Source organism: Salvelinus alpinus, chromosome 37 (assembly GCF_045679555.1).
Source record: "Salvelinus alpinus chromosome 37, SLU_Salpinus.1, whole genome shotgun sequence".
Taxonomy (NCBI): Eukaryota; Metazoa; Chordata; class Actinopteri; order Salmoniformes; family Salmonidae; genus Salvelinus; species Salvelinus alpinus.
In genome coordinates this window covers 5,782,593-5,800,966 of record NC_092122.1, presented here as the reverse complement: position 1 = coordinate 5,800,966, position 18,374 = coordinate 5,782,593, and the positions used below count along the sequence as shown (strand labels likewise).

The 18,374-nt window shown below is 43.6% G+C and overlaps 1 protein-coding gene across 5 annotated transcripts in view; it reads left to right on the top strand.

The window, feature by feature from the left end:
* The window catches only part of dock4b (dedicator of cytokinesis 4b), a 146,813-nt gene extending 142,476 nt beyond the window's left edge, over positions 1–4,337 (top strand). For all 5 annotated transcript variants that reach the window (XM_071386971.1, XM_071386968.1, XM_071386969.1 and 2 more), the window contains one exon: positions 1,873–4,337. In XM_071386971.1, coding sequence (XP_071243072.1) covers positions 1,873–2,340 — 468 coding nt within the window. In that variant the 3' untranslated portion in view covers positions 2,341–4,337. The remainder of the gene's footprint in view (positions 1–1,872) is intronic.
* Positions 4,338–18,374: the final 14,037 nt, after the last annotated feature.

Sequence of the window (18,374 nt, the reverse complement as noted above, 5' to 3'; positions counted from 1 at the left end):
TGTTCTGCCATGGCCATGGAAGAGCCCGGATCTCAATCCCATTAAGCACGTCTGAGACATGTTGGATCGGAGTGGGAGGGCTAGGGACATTCCCCCCAGAAATGTCCGGGAACCTTTAGGTGCCTTGGTGGACTAGTGGGGTAACATCTCACAGTAAGAACTGGCAAATCTGGTGCAGTCCATGAGGAGGAGATGCACTGCAGTACTTAATGCAGCTGGTGGCCACAACAGATACTGACTATTACTTTTGATTTTTACCCCTTTGTTCAGGGACACATTATTCAATTTCTGTTAGTCACATGTCTGTGGAACTTGTTCAGTTTATGTCTCAGTTGTTGAATCAGTTGTTATGTTCATACAAATACTTACACATGTTAAGTTTGCTGAAAATAAACGCAGTTGACAGTGAGAGGAGTTTTCGCTGAGTTTATATGGATGATTTATAAAGCCAGGCACATTTAACAGTTAGGCCATAGACCTAATTAAGTCGGGGGTTCCTCTCTCCTCACTTCTTAGACAGTTAGGCTAAGGAAAGGGCTGTTTCCTCGTCTCTGCTGCTGCGTCCTCCACCACATTGTTCTCGTCTCCAATATGCTGGTTCATTTTGCCGTTATGCACATAGCAACATAGGGAATCATCTTGCACCGTGAGAATATAAAAAATACAAATGCGACTACTTGACTAAAGAAAGCTCGGTCGACCAACATCCTATCGTCCAAACAATTGACCAGACGACTAACAGGGGTCAGAGCTAATGTGTACGTGCGTGTGTGCCTGACAATACCTGTGTGTGTGTGTGTGTGTGTGTCAATGGTATGTGCATCTCTTTTTGTTCTCCTACTAATGCTGTTGAGTGTTCTGACAGTGCTTTTGAATGTCTGTGTGCTATATGGTTTCTCTGTTGGTTGTCAGGCAGTATTGAACCACAGTTGAATTATCTTCCCCCTGCATGTCGTCTCATGTTCTCATCCACATTGGCTTTCGCCTGTCAGATAACTCTGCTAATGAGCCATTTATTATCTAGCACCAGTCTGCATGTGTCTAGACAGTTTTAGAAGGAGTGACATTTTATTAACAGGCTTTTACAAACCTGCATTGAGAGAGTCTTGTTTTTTGTTAGAAAATAAAATACAGTTCTTTGCACTGGCAGTTTATTGTAAGTGAGGCACAAACAGCAACCCAAATACAACGCAGATCTTGCGTGCGTGCGTGCGTGCGTGCGTGTGTGTGTGTGAGATAATGGGGCCTGTTGGAGGTCTGCTGTGGGGTCTTCTTTGATTGTGCTGCGAGGGGCAGCTCCGCGCTCTAGGCCTTTGAGATATGTGGGGAATATTAACATATCAACGAGCATTTAGCTTCAGTCTTGTTGAGAGTAGTTATATTCATGTAACTTCTCTCAACAAGACCGAAGCTAAATACTCACCATACTGACGTACTGTAGCATACATAACAGGTCAATTGTGCTCTCCACTGAATCCAGTTAAGTGTAACAAGATATAACACTATTTCCGTGTCATTTCTCAGAAAACATTTTGACACCGTATTGGATTCTTCACGATGGAACTGCCGCATATTGTGTTTCTCCGTCTCAGTGCGCACTGACGTATGATGAGGTGGAAAAAGCAGCGTGGCGCTGTCAATCTGTCTGGTGTCTTTATGATTACGCTTCATAGGCTTTATTGTTCCTTTATGCTGTACCTCATTAGGCTGTGAAGGACACATGTGCAGTCTTAAGGAGATTGGTACCCTCTCTGTTTGAGCTATGGTGGTTGGTTCTCCATTTCTGAATGGTTCTCTATTTCTGTTTGGTCCTCTGATTGGGTCTCTGTTTCCGTCGTCTCTGATTGTCTCTCTGTTTCTGTCTCTCCATAGAGTTCATTGCCGCCCTTCACGCCCTCACCCACTGAGTGCCAGTCGGCCGGACTGGTGTCCAACTCGCCCGTCCTCTCTGGTAGCTATAGCAGCGGCATCTCCTCCATGAGTCGCTGCAGTGTGTCCGAGGCGTCGGGCACCGAGGCAACCACTGGAGACCACCCCGCCCACCAGGGACCCACCATGCCCAACTCGGTCTCCTCGGGCTCGGACGAGCTCATCCGCCGCGAGAACAAGACGCCGCCGCCCTACAGCGTGTACGAGCGCACCAACCCTCGTCGGCCGGTTCCCCTGCCCCACAGTCTCTCCATCCCTCCCAGTGTGGAACCCCCGGCCCTGCCCCCCAAGCCCCACCAGCAACGCACTAGCAGCATGAAGCTGGACCCAGCATCGGACCCTCGCAGGGCCGACGGGGTGCCCCAGGTCCCCAGACCCAGACCTCTCCCCAGGAAGGTCTCCCAGCTATAGGCTGGGTGAGGACCTACGACCCTCGTGGGTTGATGGGTGACACCACTGGCGCGTTTTGCACTTTTTTTTCTTCTCTTCAATTTGGCAATCCCAGGCTCTGCCCAAGACAGACTCAAGACTCTTGAGTCTGTCTCATTGTGAAGATCTTTTTTTCGAAAGGGCTTTGCATTGACTGACTTTGTCATTCCGCACTTTTAGCTCCAGTAGGTTCCACGCGGTAAATTGCTACGTTTATCAGAAGAGAAATGAACACAACAAACTTAGGCATTGATTTTTAGATTTTTGATAGATGTAATAGTCCCAATATGTACATATTGGTTATATATAAGAAGTGTTTTGCCTTAAGTATTGGAAAGAGTCTTCTATCCATGAGTCTTGCACGTTTTATGAAGTACACTGTACTTTTTTATATGGCTGAAAGGTGCTAGAGGTCTCATTCGTAGGCATTTCAGTTTATGGTAGTAGCTGAGGGTGTGTTCACATACATCCACGTTGTACCGGAACAGGAAGCAAAGATTGACCTATTTGGCTATTTTTTTCATTGTCATGACCATTTGAAAAGTGCTGTATAGCTAAAAATCAGTGCCACGTTTTTATTCTTGGTCAGTAATAGAACATCCCTTCCTCGTAGGAATGGAGAATTTGTAGTCGTAACAAGTCACTCTGAAATACACCCCCTTCGTGATATTTAATCACTCAAATCTCTTGACTTTTCTTCAAACTCCCCTCTAAGACATAAAGAGCTCCTTCCGTCTTTGAAACCCCCTTTGACCAATGCACATAGTTCTTGCATTTGACATGTGCCACTAAATTGTATGTAGTTCCAAGTAAATCAACTGGAGGCCATTGCTGTCAGAGGGGCCAGAGACGTGGACACACCCTAACCCTCCTGCATGGAGTGTAGTATGTATGTGACGGTGGATCTTTGGGGTTTTTACCAAGTATTGTGCCAAAGGAAGATGTACTGTGTGTATGCTGTAACGACAAAGTAGGAATCCTGAACCTGGAAACACTCAATTGACTAGACAAGCTGATCTTGTACTAGCCCACAATGAAAACAACAGACGTTGAGACAAATCCAGTCATTTAGATGAAAAGTCATTGTGGGGGTGTAAGAATGGCAACTGTTAAAGTAAGGAATGGTGATATGATATTAGCACAAATTGAATCTACGTTAGCAGTGGTTACCAAGGACTCCAACTCTCAAAATGTTAACCCCCGACCACAATGGGCATTTGAAGTGCAGTATGTATTGTAGAAAAGATGTCCTCTATTTGCCGCTCAGTGAATGCCAGCAACTCGTACACACACACGAGGGCTGCCGTTCTATAATTTTTTCGAATCTTTTTTCGAAAACCTTTTCAACTAATCATTGTATAGTCACGCTTGTACAGTACAGCCGAGTTAGTTTGAGGCGTTCTCTCTGTGTTTGACATACAGTACGTGGTGGACAGAGCGTACTGGTATCGAGTCCTCTTCTCCTGTCCTACGGTGTCTAGGCAGTCGTCGCGTCAGGTGGTTTCCTGTCCGTGTTTTATGAAGAGAAGAACACACTGTTTTTGTAATGAAAATAAATTAAAATTGCACGTAATATTGATCACTAAATTCAGTACAACGGTTTTCACAATTAACTTGGGTCTGGTTTGTATGTTTCACTTTTGTATGGCTCATTTCCTTTTTAATTTGTTGTGAATTTTTTTCATCAAATATTCACATTAATCAGTACTTGAGAAATTGTAAATTATATAATGATGAGATTGTTGTAAGTATGCCAAATATAGTACCTTTGTGTATTACTATTATTGTAAATATTGTGTTTTTAACGAAATAACACATTTACAGCTTTGAATGTTGGAACAGCAAATTATTGTTATAAATGTCACAAAAAATGCTGTTTTAGTGAGTGTAGAAGTCTATAGTAATGCGTATCTACACCTACAGTAACACATTTACATGCTCATTAAACTGCCCTATGTAATAAAAACATTTTGCTCGAGCATACCTTTAAATCATTCCCAGCTCGAACCTGTTAAAAACAATGAATTGATAGTTACTTCTATAATAGTTGCATTGTACAGTCTATGTGTACAGCCATGTTTGTTCAATTGTTATAGTGGTCTTCTGTGTACTCCAACGTTCCGCGATTCAGGATCAGCTTCGTGTCATCAAAGTCATTCCCACACAATTCAACGGTAATCACCTACTGTGGGCGCTCAAGGTGATGTAATTGTTTATGAGGAACTGGTGCGTGATCAGATAAGACGACGTGTGCACACGGGGGAAATATTCCTTTAAACCGAACACATCTCATGAATGTCTCCTCTTTAGTCTGCTGGGTGGGTTAGGGCCTGGATGATGGCACTCTTCATAACGTCACATCACCGCCAAGAGGAGTACCCTTCACCCGATCAGATAGACGCAGTAATACAGTAATTGTGTCTGAGGCTGGTAATTTGACAGTGTTTAATCGTGTCAGAAACGAATTTCCTCTAATCCTGAAGACTTCTCGGAAGAGAGAACACGTATCGGGGTACCGGAGGAGCGATTAACGTGCCTCCGTTCTGGTACCCAGGAGAATGGGTTGTCAGTCCTACCCTCAATGGGCTTGTCAATCATCCTCACATTCAGCTTTCACTAGCAGGAAGCTGCGTTTCATTCATGGACTGAAAAACGGTCTCAGCAGGGTCGGGGAAGGGTTTAATCATTATGTACAAAACTTTTTGCGGATGCAAAAACTAGACATCCTGTGTTTAAGTGAAAATAGCTTCATTCTAACTGAGCTAATAGCTCGAAGGCACGACAGCAAATTATATTTATATGTCGTGAACTTGTGTGGCTTCCAATAATCACTATAACATAACACCCATACGTTTTAACAATACATCATTCAAACTGTGGTCCAACTCGGCAGAACAATTTATCCTCGTTATTTGGATGCTAAACATCCGACAAAGTGTTCCATAGGTGCTAAAAAGGAATTAGCGAGGGAAGGCAGGTTTTAATTTAACCTTGCCTAGGGCACATTTTGAATAACACACAACCCGAGAGAAGCCCCTTGGTGTTTTTCTCTCTGTGCTAAATCTCCCTGGGATAAGAAAGCTGGAGCAATTCGACGGTGCACTGAGATCCAGCGAGGGAATTTTCAAAAGAACCTCTGAATAATTGATCTGCTTTTTATCCGTCTTATTTCCTATATCAACTTTGTTGTGCTCCTGGCTTATGGGGATTTACCTGACAGCTTCAAGTGCTCTTTTTTTTTTTCATGCCAGAATGAGTGAAGTTACATTTTTAGTGTGTGTTGTTCTCAGTGGAAGAGTATTGTCTCCACTATGTAGGGATTTACCTGGCAGTTTCAAAGGGTTCGGCTGTTAAGGACGTGTGTGTGTGAGAGAGAGAGCGAGAGAGAGAGAGAGGGGACTATCAGTTTGTGACTTACTCGTCCAGATAAATGAATGTTTGTGCATAGAGTGGCTTCGCTGAAATGGCCAATGCAATTATAAAGGTATTACTTGTCGATAATGAGGACACAATACCAACACGCCTGCTAAAGAGTCCATACCTTAGTCCTCGAGAACACGTGAAGGTCTTAGATTAGATCAGAATCGGCAATCATGGGAATCCAATGGGAGTCCCGTGCAGTGCTTAGGACAGCACAAGGACTACGTTAAATGGACTTTGATTGGTAAATGACCAGTAAAAAAAGCACAAAGGAATGGTTGTCTTGGGGAAAGGACACGTGTTGAAGTGCACCGTTAACTACCTCGGTCTGTCCTGGTTGGGACTAGTTTCTTAGCATGCCTTTGAGTTTCCTTCCTGCATGGTTGACTATTTGAGCGTTTGTGCAAGTTCAAGTAGCAAGGTGTGGGTCGAGGAGTGTTTACGTCTTCAGTTCACTACAGATAGGATCATGCCATCGCTCTCTTTTATTATTCAGACACTGCTATTTGTTATCAGAGGACCCACACAGACGGAGAAGTGGCTTGAGGTAGATTATGGTACAGAGGTAATTTCACTGAACTCAAAGAGAGGAAATGAACAGCCCTGGATGCGCAATGCTGATCACTACTGCATGGTGAGAGGTGTAGCACTCTCCACCGGGCACTTGAACTTGTACTTTTATTATCTCCCTCCCCATCCTCAACACTTACTCATTGTCCAAGGTCACCAGACTAGAGGCCCTGTTTACCCTGCTCCAATACCCACAGAGGACCCTCCTCTCTGGCCCTCTTGACACCAGCTCCACCCCCTGTGCTGTTGAGAAGCTCCAGAGGGACCCCTTTATCTGGAGCTCAACACTGCCAAAACACATCTTCTCTCGCTCTTTCTCTGATGATCACCTTAGTTCTGCCTGGGTGACCTTGCTACAGCGATGCGCAGATGAATAAACATGAGCCCGATGAAGCCGGTTGGGGGATTACAAATACGGCACCGCCACCTAAACACTAATAAAGTGTAGAGCACAGAGTCACTTGCTGTAACGTCACACACTCATTAACTTAACCAATCAGGATTAGACCCACCCGTTGTATAATAAAGTGTAGAGCACAGAGTCACTGCTGTAATGTCAAACACTCATTAACTGAACCAATCATGTACAGGAGGAGCTGTCAGACACTGTAAGGTGTCATGACTTCAAAAGCCATACTATAAAATATATTAGTAAAACGACTCAACGATTGAATACAAGTTTATGGTTTAGACTAAAGTTAGAGTTATAGTAGGGACTAAATGGTTTAGTGAAGTGACTGAAAGCGTGAAAAACAATATTTCAAAGGCAGGATAAACTCAAACAAACTGTGTGTCGTCGAACCAGGATGCAGAAGAAAAACCCTTTCTCGGGTTTCCCCAACTCCATCTCACTTCTGATATTGCATTTTGATTGAAGAGCAGCGGCAGAGGCATGTGTTGTTTGAGTAGGGAGGGATGGTTGCTGTGGACCAGGATATTACAAAGGCTCTGGTGGGAGTGATATACTGCTTGGGTACACATGGTTTGATTTTAGTGTGAAAATGACTTGACTGTGCTGAGGGCTTCAGTGAGCTTTCCATGAGTGATTATTTTGTCCTTCACAAGGCTCAGGGGGCCTTCACAAAGCATCCTTATGGATTTTTCTGGTCATGTCATAAGATTGTATGTGGTGGGAATCATGACTACTGTTTCTCATTCTTCTCCCTACGGTTGTCCTCTATTCACTTTTTATCCTGTTTTGATGGGTCTAAACGAATCAAGAAAGAGAGAGAAAGCAAGAGATGGGGGGGGGGTAGAGAGAAAGTACTGCGTATAAGGCAGTAAAAATATTTGAAAACACCACAGTAACATTGTAGCACTCTAGTACAATGTATTATATGGACACTACTGGTAGCCACCCACCCTACTGGTAATTTACCAAAGTTACCAGAATCTTCTGTAATTCTGTGTTAATGAAGCTCTCATCAGGCTAAATCAAGTGCTCCAGGTCCGCACCCAGACTATCTGATCAATAAGGTATCCCCCCAAGAACTTCCAAGCCTCAGCTCCCCCTCGTTTGTCCAACACAGGGTAGCATGCTGATGGGGTCGTATTCTTCACTCTGTGTGTGGTGTGTGTGGTGTGGATTTCGATGTGTGGTATAGTGGAGTGAAGGTATAATGTATTGGAGATTAAACCCAAGGTCTTTCTGCTTAGATAGCATACGGCAATGCTTTAGAGGAGATACTTCATGTGATTTCAGAGTTGTCTCAGTCGAGTACAGCTCCACATTTTGGTGGTTTATGAGCTGATTAGAATATCACGCGGTGCACATTAGCCATGGTGGCAGGCTTGGCATAACCCATTGGCCTTCTAGACTGAATGAATTTCATTGGACTTCTTTTGAACAACCTTTGAGGGATTCCTCATGGAACTAGAATTTTTTTTAAACAACATGATTTGGGGGATTTTTAATGAATGTATCCATAGAAAGGTCCTTTGTAGGAAGGATTGTTGACATATGTTTGACATTTCTATCTTAAAGCATAGTTGAGAAATGATTTATTGATGTTGGAATATCGGAGGGTTTCCTCAAAGGGTTTCATCTCAAAAACAAAAGCAAAAGTTGGTGTCATATGAAGCTTTACCGTTTTCTCTGTAATATGAGAGGTATTTTGATTAAGAAAAATTGTCTTACTTTCATCTATGAATATAAAAAAAATACATAAACATGCATATTGAAAATACACCATTTTTTATTTGTAAAATTGGACAGTATGTTATTGAACATAATATACTGTATGGTCATATCAAAGTTTGAGAGTGGGATCTCTGCTAGTTTTAAATGGCCCATTTTATACAGATAAATTGGCAAAGTAGGATTAGCAACCAATCACAGCCCTTTAATTGTATTTGCACATCCTGCAGATTTCCAGCAGAGGGCGACCATTTTGAATCCATTTTCACATTCACTATGTTGGTAATGCTTACAAATTGGATAATAACTCTTAAAAGCGGCAGAGATCCTGCTCTGGAACTTTGATATGCTCGTAGAGTATATTGTGTTTAATAATTTATAAAAACACTTGCCAAATCATTATAATCATTAATATTAATCGTTTTCAATATTCAAACATTTATGTAAGAAATTTGTTATTGAAATCAAAATATTCATATTACAGAGCAAGCGGTAAAGTTTCAAATGACACCAGTTTTTTCTTTGTAAAACCTATATATGAAACATTGAGTCTTCTAGAAGGCCTGGGTGAGGCCAAAATGTCAAAAGTATTCCAACTTCAAGGAATTATTTATCAATTATACTATACAAATGTCAAATATGTCAACAATCCTTCTTTCAAAGGATCCTTCTATTGATTACGTTTTGTGAAAATCCCCCAAATCATAGTATATTTATGTTCTAGTTTCGTGTTACTTCAGCCACTGTGTACCCAGTGGGGTGTTTGTATGTGTGTGAGATTGTGTATGTGTGTTAGAGGCTGCCCGGCCAGACCAGCAGGGAGGGTCCTGCTAAGCACCAGCTGCTAGCTGCCTTTCACACTGATTCCCACCAACTGTGGTCCCTGAAATATTTACAGTGGAGGCAGCTAGCGTGTTTTGATGGAAAACTAATTTTCATCTCAGATCAATTTTTTGGGCATCACTCTCTCTTCCTCCCTCCTCTTCTTTCTCTCTCTCCCTTCCTCACTCTGGCCTCCTAATGGTGTTATGAGGAGTCAAGGAGGTACATAAAGAACAACCCTGGTTAGTTGTTGCACTCAAGTTTGTTTACTTTTCTGCCTTTGCTGGAAATTAATTTTCGGCTTCATTTGTGTGAGGTGATTGGGACATGGCATAGCGCATAGACATATAATGAATAGATTATATTTCCATGGCATAGCCACCGTGGCCAAGTGTTTAATGTGATCTATAGACTGATATAAAGTGATGTGAGTCTAGCCTGAACAGCTCAGGACCTGTCGTCATTCTACCTATTATCGTGGTTACCACAGCTTCAGCATGCAATGTCAGAGAAAGGTATATGCAACGTCTGTCTGTCTGTCTCTGTCTCTGTCTCTGTCTCTGTCTCTGTCTCTGTCTGTCTCTGTCTGTCTCTGTCTGTCTCTGTCTGTCTCTGTCTGTCTCTGTCTGTCTCTGTCTCTGTCTCTGTCTCTGTCTCTGTGTCTGTCTCTGTCTGTCTCTGTCTGTCTCTGTCTGTCTCTGTCTGTCTCTGTCTGTCTCTGTCTGTCTCTGTCTGTCTCTGTCTGTCTCTGTCTGTGTCTGTCTGTCTGTGTCTCTCTCTCTCTCTCTCTCTCTCTCTCTCTCTCTCTCTCTCTCTCTCTCTCTCTCTCTCTCTCTCTCTCTCTCTCTCTCTCTCTCTCTCTCTCTCGTAACAAATCAAACTTTATTTGCCACGTGCCGAATACAAGTGTAGACTTTACTGTCAAATGCTTACTTACCTTAACCAGTGTTAAGTGCAGTACCAGTGCAGTTCAAGAAGAAGAAAATATTTACCAAGTAGGCTAAAATAAAAAGTAGCACAATAAGAATAACAATAACTAGGCTATATACAGGGGGTACCGGTACCGAGTCAGTGTGCGGAGGTACAGGTTAGTTGAGGTCATTTGTACATGTAGGTAGGGGTGAAGTGACTATGCATAGATAATAAACAGCGAGTAGAAGCAGTGTACAAAACAAATGGGGGGGGTGTCAATGTAAATAGTCCGGTGGCCATTTGATTAATTGTTCAGCAGTCTTATGGCTTGGGGGTAGTGATGTACTGGGCCGTACGCATTACCCTCTGTAGCGCCTTATGGTCAGATGCCGAGCAGTTGCCATACCAGGCAGTGATGCAACCGGTCAGGATGCTCTTGATGGTGCAGCTGTAGGTGGAGGAGAAGTGACTATGCATAGGTAACAAACAAACAGCGAGTAGCAGCAGTGTACAAGGGGGGGGTCAATGTAAATTGTCCAGTGGCGATTTTTATGAATTGTTCAGCCGTCTAATGGCTTGGGGGTAGAAGGTGGTGAGGAGCCTTTTGGTCCTAGACTTGGCGCTCCGGTACCGCTTGCCGTGCCGTAGCAGAGAAAACAGTCTATAACTTGGGTGACTGGAGTCTCTGACAATTTTATGGGCTTTCCTCTGACACTGCCTATTATATAGGTCCTGGATGGCAGGAAGCTTGGCCACAGTGATGTACTGGCCCGTTCGGACTACCCTTTGTAGTGCCTTATGGTCAGATGCTGTGCATACCGGGCGGTAATGCAATCGGTCGGGATGCTCTCGATGGTGCAGCTGTAGAACCTTTTGAGGATCTGGGTGCCCATGCCAAATCTTTTCAGTCTCCTGAGGGGGAAAAGGTTTTGTCGTGCCCTCTTCACGACTGTCTTGATATGTTTGGACCATGATAGTTCATTGGTGATGTGGACACCAAGGAAGTTGAAACTCTCGACCCGCTCCACTACAGTGTTGTTGATGTTGTTGATGGGGGCCTGTTTGGCACGCCTTTTCCTGTAGTCCACGATCAGCTCCTTTGTCTTGCTCACGTTGAGGGAGAGGTTGTTGTCCTGGCACCACACTGCCAGTTCTCTGACCTCCACCCTATAGGCCGTCTCATCGTTATCGGTGATCAGGCCTACCACTGTTGTGTCGGCATCAAACTTAATGATGGTGTTGGCGTCGTGTTTGGCCATGCAGTCGTGGGTGAACAGGGAATACAGGAGGGGACTAAGTACACACCCCTGAGGGGCCCCAGTGTTAAGGATCAGCGTGGCAGACATGTTGTTACCTACTCTTACCACCTGGGGGCAGCCCGTTAGGAAGTCCAGGATCCAGTTGCAGAGGGTGGTGTTTAGTCCCAGAGTCCTTAGCTTAGTGATGAGCTTCGTGGGCTCTATGGTTTTGAACGCTGAGCTGTAGTCGATGAACAGCATTCTCACATAGGTGTTCCTTTTGTCCAGGTGAGAATGGGCGGTGTGGAGTGCGATTGAGATTGCGTCATCTGTGGATCTGTTGGGGCGGTATGCGAATTGGAGTGGGTCTAGGGTGTCCGGGAGGATGCTGTTGATGTGAGCCATGACCAGCCTTTCAAAGCACTTCAAGGCTACCGGCGTGAGTGCCACAGGGTGGTAATCATTTAGGCTTGTTACCTTTGCTTCCTTGGGCACAGGGACTATGGTGGTCTGCTTGAAACATGTAGGTATTACAGACTCGGTCAGGGAGAGGTTGAAAATATAAGAGAAGACACTTGACAGTTGGTCCGCGCATGCTTTGAGTACACGTCCTGGTAATCCCTCTGGCCCAGCGGCTTTGAGAATGTTGACCTGCTTAAAGGTGTTGTTCACATCGGCTACCGAGAGTGTTATCACACAGTCATCCAGAACAGCTGGTGCTCTCGTGCAGTGTTGCTCGCCTTGAAGTGAGCATTAAAGGCATTTAGCTCGTCAGGTAGGATCGCATCACTGGGCAGCTCACGTCTGGGTTTCCCTTTGTAGTCAGTAATAGTTTTCAAGCCCTGCCACATCCGACGAGCATCAGAGCTGGTGTAGTAGGGTTCAATCTTAGTCCTGTATTGACGCTTTGCTTGTTTGATGGTTCATCTGAGGGCATAGCGGGATTTCTTATAAGCGTCCGGATTAGTCTCCCGCAGCTCGAAAGTGGCAGCTCTAGCCTTTAGCTCGATGTGGATGTTGCCTGTAATCCATGGCTTCTGGTTGGGATATGTACGTACAGTCACTGTGTGGATGACGTCATCGATGCATTAATTGATGAAGCCGATGACTGAGGTGGTGTATTCCTCAATGCCATTGGATAAATCCCAGGAACATATTCTAGTCTGTGCTAGCAAAACAGTCCTGTAGTGTAGCATCCGCGTCATCTGACCACTTCTGAATTGAGCGAGTCACTGGTACTTCCTGCTTTAGTTTTTGCTTGATACAGGAATCAGGAGGATAGAATTGTGGTCAGGTTTGGCAAATGGAGGGCGGGGTAGACCTTTGTATGCATCTCTGTGTGTGGAGAAAAGGTGGTCTAGAATTTTCTTTTCTCTGGTTGCACATGTGACATGCTGGTAAAAAATTTGATAAAACTGATTTAAGTTTGCCTGCATTAAAGTCCCTGGCAAGTAGGAGCGCCGCTTCTGGGTGAGCATTTTCTTCTTTCCTTATGGCCTTATAGAGTTGGTTGAGAGTGGTCTTAGTGCCAGCTCTGTTTTGTAGTGGTAAGTAGATGGCAACGAATAATACAGATGAGAGCTCTCTTGGAAGATATTGTAGTCGACAACCATAAGGTACTTTAAGGTACTCTACCTCAGGCGAGCAATACCTCGAGACTTCTTTAATATTAGACATCGATTAAGATTTTTTGGTGTAGATCATTGACAAAAAATTACTAACATACATTTTTGTACAAATAATACACTAATATACAGTATATTGATTAGATATAGTTGAAGTCGGAAGTTTACATATACCTTAGCCAAATATATTTAAACTCAGTTTTTCACAATTCCGGACATTTAATCCTAGTAAAAATTCCCTGTCTTCGGTCAGTTAGGATCACCACTTTATTTTAAGAATGTGAAATGTCAGAATAGTTGTAGAGAGAATGATTTATTTCAGCTTTTATTTCTTTCATCACATTCCCAGTGGGTCAAAAGTTTACATACACTCAATTAGTATTTGGTAGCATTGCCTTTAAACTGTTTAACTTGGGTCAAAAGTTTTGGGTAGCCTTCCACAAGCTTCCCACAATAAGTTGGGTGAATTTTGGCCCATTCCTCCTGACAGAGCTGGTGTAACTGAGTCCGGTTTGTAGGCCTCCTTGCTCGCACACGCCTTTTCAGTTCTGCCTCCACATTTTCTATAGGATTGAGGTCAGGGCTTTGTGATGGCCACTCCAATACCTTGACTTTGTTGTCCTTAAACCATTTTACCACAACTTTGGAAGTATGCTTGGGGTCAATGTCCATTTGGAAGACCCATTTGTGACCAAGCTTTAACTTCCTGACTGATGTCTTGAGATGTTGCTTCAATATATCCACATGCTTTTACATCCTCATGATGACATCTATTTTGTGAAGTGCACCAGTCCCTTCTGCAGCAAAGCACCCCCACAACATGATGCTGTATTGTTTGTACAGATGAACTGTGCTTCACGGTTGGGATGGTGTTCTTCGGCTTGCAAGACTCCCCCCTTTTCCTCCAAACATAATGATGGTCATTATGGCCAAACAGTTCTATTTTTGTTTCGTCAGACCAGAGGACATTTCTCCAAAAACTACAATCTTTGTCCCCATGTGCAGTTGCAAACCATAGTCTGTCTTTTTTATGGCGGTTTTGGAGCAGTGGCTTCTTCCTTGCTGAGCGGCCTTTCAGGTTATGTCGATATAGGATCGTTTTACTGTGGATATAGATAATTGTGTACCTGTTTCCTCCAGCATCTTCACAAGGTCCTTTGCTGTTGTTCTGGGATTGATCTGCACTTTTCGCACCAAAGTACATTAATCTCTAGGCGACAGAACACGTCTCCTTCCTGAGCGGTATGACAGCTGCATGGTCCCATGGTGTTTGCGTACTATTGTTTGTACAGATGAACGTGGTACCTTCAGGCGTTTGGGAATTGCTCCCAAAGATGAACTAGACTTGTGGAGGACTACAATTTTTTTTGTGAGGTCTTGGCTGATTTATTTAGATTTTCCCATGATGTCAAGCAAAGAGGCACTGAGTTTGAAAGTAGGCCTTGAAATACATCCACAGGTACACCTCCAATTGACTCAAATTATGTCAATTAGCCTATCAGAAGCTTCTAAAGCCACGACATAATTTTCTATCCAATACTACCATGCATATGCATATCCTAGCTTCTGGGCCTGAGTAACAGGCAGTTTACTTTGGGCACCTCAGTCATCCAAACTTCCAAATACTGCCCCCTACCCCTAAACATGTAAAGGCACAGTCAACTTAGTGTATGTAAACTTCTGACCCACTGGAATTGTGATACAGTGAATTATAAGTGAAATAATCTGTCTGTAAACAATTGTTGGAAAAAATACCTGTGTCATGCACAAAGTAGATGTCCTAACCGACTTGCCAAAACTATAGTTTGTAAACAAGAAATTTGTGGAGTGGTTGACAAACGAGTTTTAATGACACCAACCTAAGTGCATGTAAACTTCCCGACTTCAACTGTACATGTACAAACCAAAACCCACGAGCACACTGTTAACAGTAAATAGATCTAGATGAAAAAGCAATGTTGAAATGGACAGTGACGGACTTCGCGTGACCCTGTGGAGTATAGGGCACAGTGACACATTGATTTGAGAAAGCCTGGTTTCTCAGCATGGCTGGAACATAGAGCTAAATAAGTTACATGATATATTGGGCCTCGCCTTTCAGTTCTATTGAGTGAGGTCATGTGGCCTGTTAAATGATTGGACGCTTCGGGTGCCAGGGCACAGGGGTTTCCATGGAAATCCAAAATGCTAAAGGTACTAGTGAGCCATTGATTGAACCTTTTGATTTCCTCCCTGTACTGTACATGAGCAGGAACACACCCACGTGAGCTCACACACACGTGCACACACCGAAACCCTCATGGGAACCGTAGAATGTCAGAATGTAGCGTAGATTCTATTTCTCCTTCGATCGGAGCGGAGCAAATATGATTATCATAATTACAATAACACCATTAAATCAAAATGTTTTGCCACACAAAGAAAGTATGGAGTACGGTATGGACAATAACAGCATCATTCTACCTGCAATGATAGTTTAGAGCTGCTACAGTGTGGGTTGTTTTATATGCCTTCAGGCCATTGTCTGATTGTATGTCCTATATCAGTGTTTCCCAAATTTGGTCGTGTCACCCCCCCCCCTCCCCTCCCCGGGTGCACATATTGGTTTTTGCCCTCGCACTACACAGCTAATTCAAATAATCAAAGCTTGATGACGAGTTTGGGAAACCCTGTCTTATATCATTATGGTGTGTCGCCAACCAGGCCTACAGTCCAGGAAAGGATGTATTCTTTCGTATGCGGGAACGTTTCTATTTCCCATCAGAGAGGAAGTTACAGTAATGCACTGAAGTGGAGTTGTCATGCCACAATAAACAGCGTCATGCGAGGACGATCGGCAGTACAATTGATAGTGATGACAATTACATGTGCTGGCAGGCCAATAAAAGAAGATGTCTGGGCCCAGTGGCAAACTGCTTTTCATCCCACAATGCATAGCATGATCCCCGCGGGTGGGGTTGAGTCAGAGCCAATGGAGGTGTGTGTGTATGTGTGCGTGTGCAGGCGTGTAGAGGAATCCATCCTCAAGAGAGAGCCTTTGGGACCAGTCTCACTCTCAGAAGCTCATCTGTTCAAGTACCTGTGATGCCTCCGGTCTAGTTATCCACATGTAACCGCTGCAGGAGGAAAGAGGAAGAAGGGAGGAAAAAGACAGAGAGGGAAGGATGAATGAGAGATAAATACTGTAATGCAGTATGAAACTACAGTGAATAAAGTTAGAACACACATACCAGCCTGGGGCATCTCTCTCATAGTGTTCTTAAAGCAGTATGGGCCCAGGGACCCAGGGGCAGACTACACTGAATCATGACCTCAGTATCTAACAGAGCAGGTTTAGGTCAGGGTACGGGTAAGGGAGTGGTGGCATTGACTACGAACCGAACAGGCCCTTTATCCACTATCCACTCATCCTGGCATCCCTGCCGGGCCCTGAATGAGAATAAAAGTTTCTCTGTCTGCGTTTGATTTTACCCCCCCTTTTTTTAATATATCCAATTACATTCTTGTCTCATCACTGCAACTTCCCAACGGGCTCGGGAGAGGCGACGGTCGACTCATGTGTCCTCCGGAACATGACCCGCCAAACCGCGCTCCTTAACATCCGCCCGCTTAACCCCGGAAGCCAGCTGCACCTATTGTGCGCCGCCCTATGGGACTCCCGGTCGCGGCCGGTTGTGACACAGCCTGGGATCGAACCCGGGTCTGTAGTGACGCCTCAAGCAATGCGACGCAGTGCTTCCGGCTGCTGCGCCACTCGGGAGGCCTGTTCTCCAATTCTAATAGAAGAGGCATGGAACAATGTGGAGGTTACTTTTCTCTCCACTGTTTTCTTCTTATTTTCTCTTCTCTTTCTCCGAGGCTTCATGACGACGGCTTCTGTGACAAAGGCTAATTGTGTTAGATTTGGACAGTCGCTGCATGCGTTAGAGCCACAGCTTTGTTTATGATATCGCCTGAATTGATCTGTTGGAAAATGAAAAGGCAATAATAGGCAATCAGATCTGGGTGAGGCTTGAGGCGTTGCAGAGCTTTTTCATTATTCGGACCCCTTCCAGCGATTTCTCTGCCTTACACCAACGCCGGCTCCTCACCTAGACTGTAACGTTCAAAGACACATTATTTTGTTTGAAATCTTACTGTCCATTTTCATAATTTTCTCTTAGTCTCTCTCTACAGCTTGATGGGATTATCCCCAGAACCTTAAACTATGTCTCCTCTTATCCTGACTCATCCATAGAGTACCACAGTATGATTCATAATACCCATAAAACCTAGCAGTCAAACAGGGAAATGGTTCCAATCGTTTTTCCAACATTCAGTTTTCCCAGAGGGGATTTTAGAAACACTTAAAATAAGGGTTGTGTTTTGTGTAGGCTTACCCTGGCATGACAGTTTGATAACTGTGTAAATCTCTCTAGGATAAGGTGACTTTTATCAATTCGCCTGTATTTATCCCCCCAAAATGAAATGCTAATTAGCTGCTACAAATGCCATGATGATCTGGACGAGACTACAAGGTAAGAATTTCTGGATTTACTATCTAATGTTAGCTAAATATAGTGATGAATAAATTGGCTACATTTCTTTAACCTCTCTAGGGTACGTGAGACGGTAGCGTCCCACCTCTTCAACAGCCAGTGAAACTGCAGGGCGCCAAATTCAAAACAACAGAAATCCCATAATTAAAATTCCTCAAACATACATGTATTTTACACCATTTTAAAGATACACTTGTTGTAAATCCAGCCACAGTGTTCGATTTCAAAAAGGCTTTATGACGAAAGAAAACCAAACGATTATGTTAGGTGAGTGCCTATTCACAGAATAACACAGCCATTTTTCCAGCCAAAGAGAGGATCCATAAAAAGCAGAAATATAGATAAAATTAATCACTAACCTTTGATGATCTTCATCCGTTGACACTCATAGGACTTCATGTTACACAATACATGTATGTTTTGTTTCGGTAAAGTTCAAATTTATATCCAAAAATCTGAGTTTACATTGGCGCGTTATGTTCAGAAGTTCCAAAACTTCTGAGAGCCACATCCATTTACAGAAATATTCATTATAAATGTTGATGAAAATATGCGTGTTATGCAAGGAATTTTAGATGCACTTCTCCTTAATGCAACCGCTGTGTCAGATTTCAAAAAAGCTTTACGGAAAAAGCAAACCATGCAATAATCTGAGTCGGCGCTCAGAGCCCAATCAAGACACAAATATATCCGCCATATTGTGCAGTCAACAGAAGTCAGAAATAACATTATAAACATTCACTTACCTTTGATG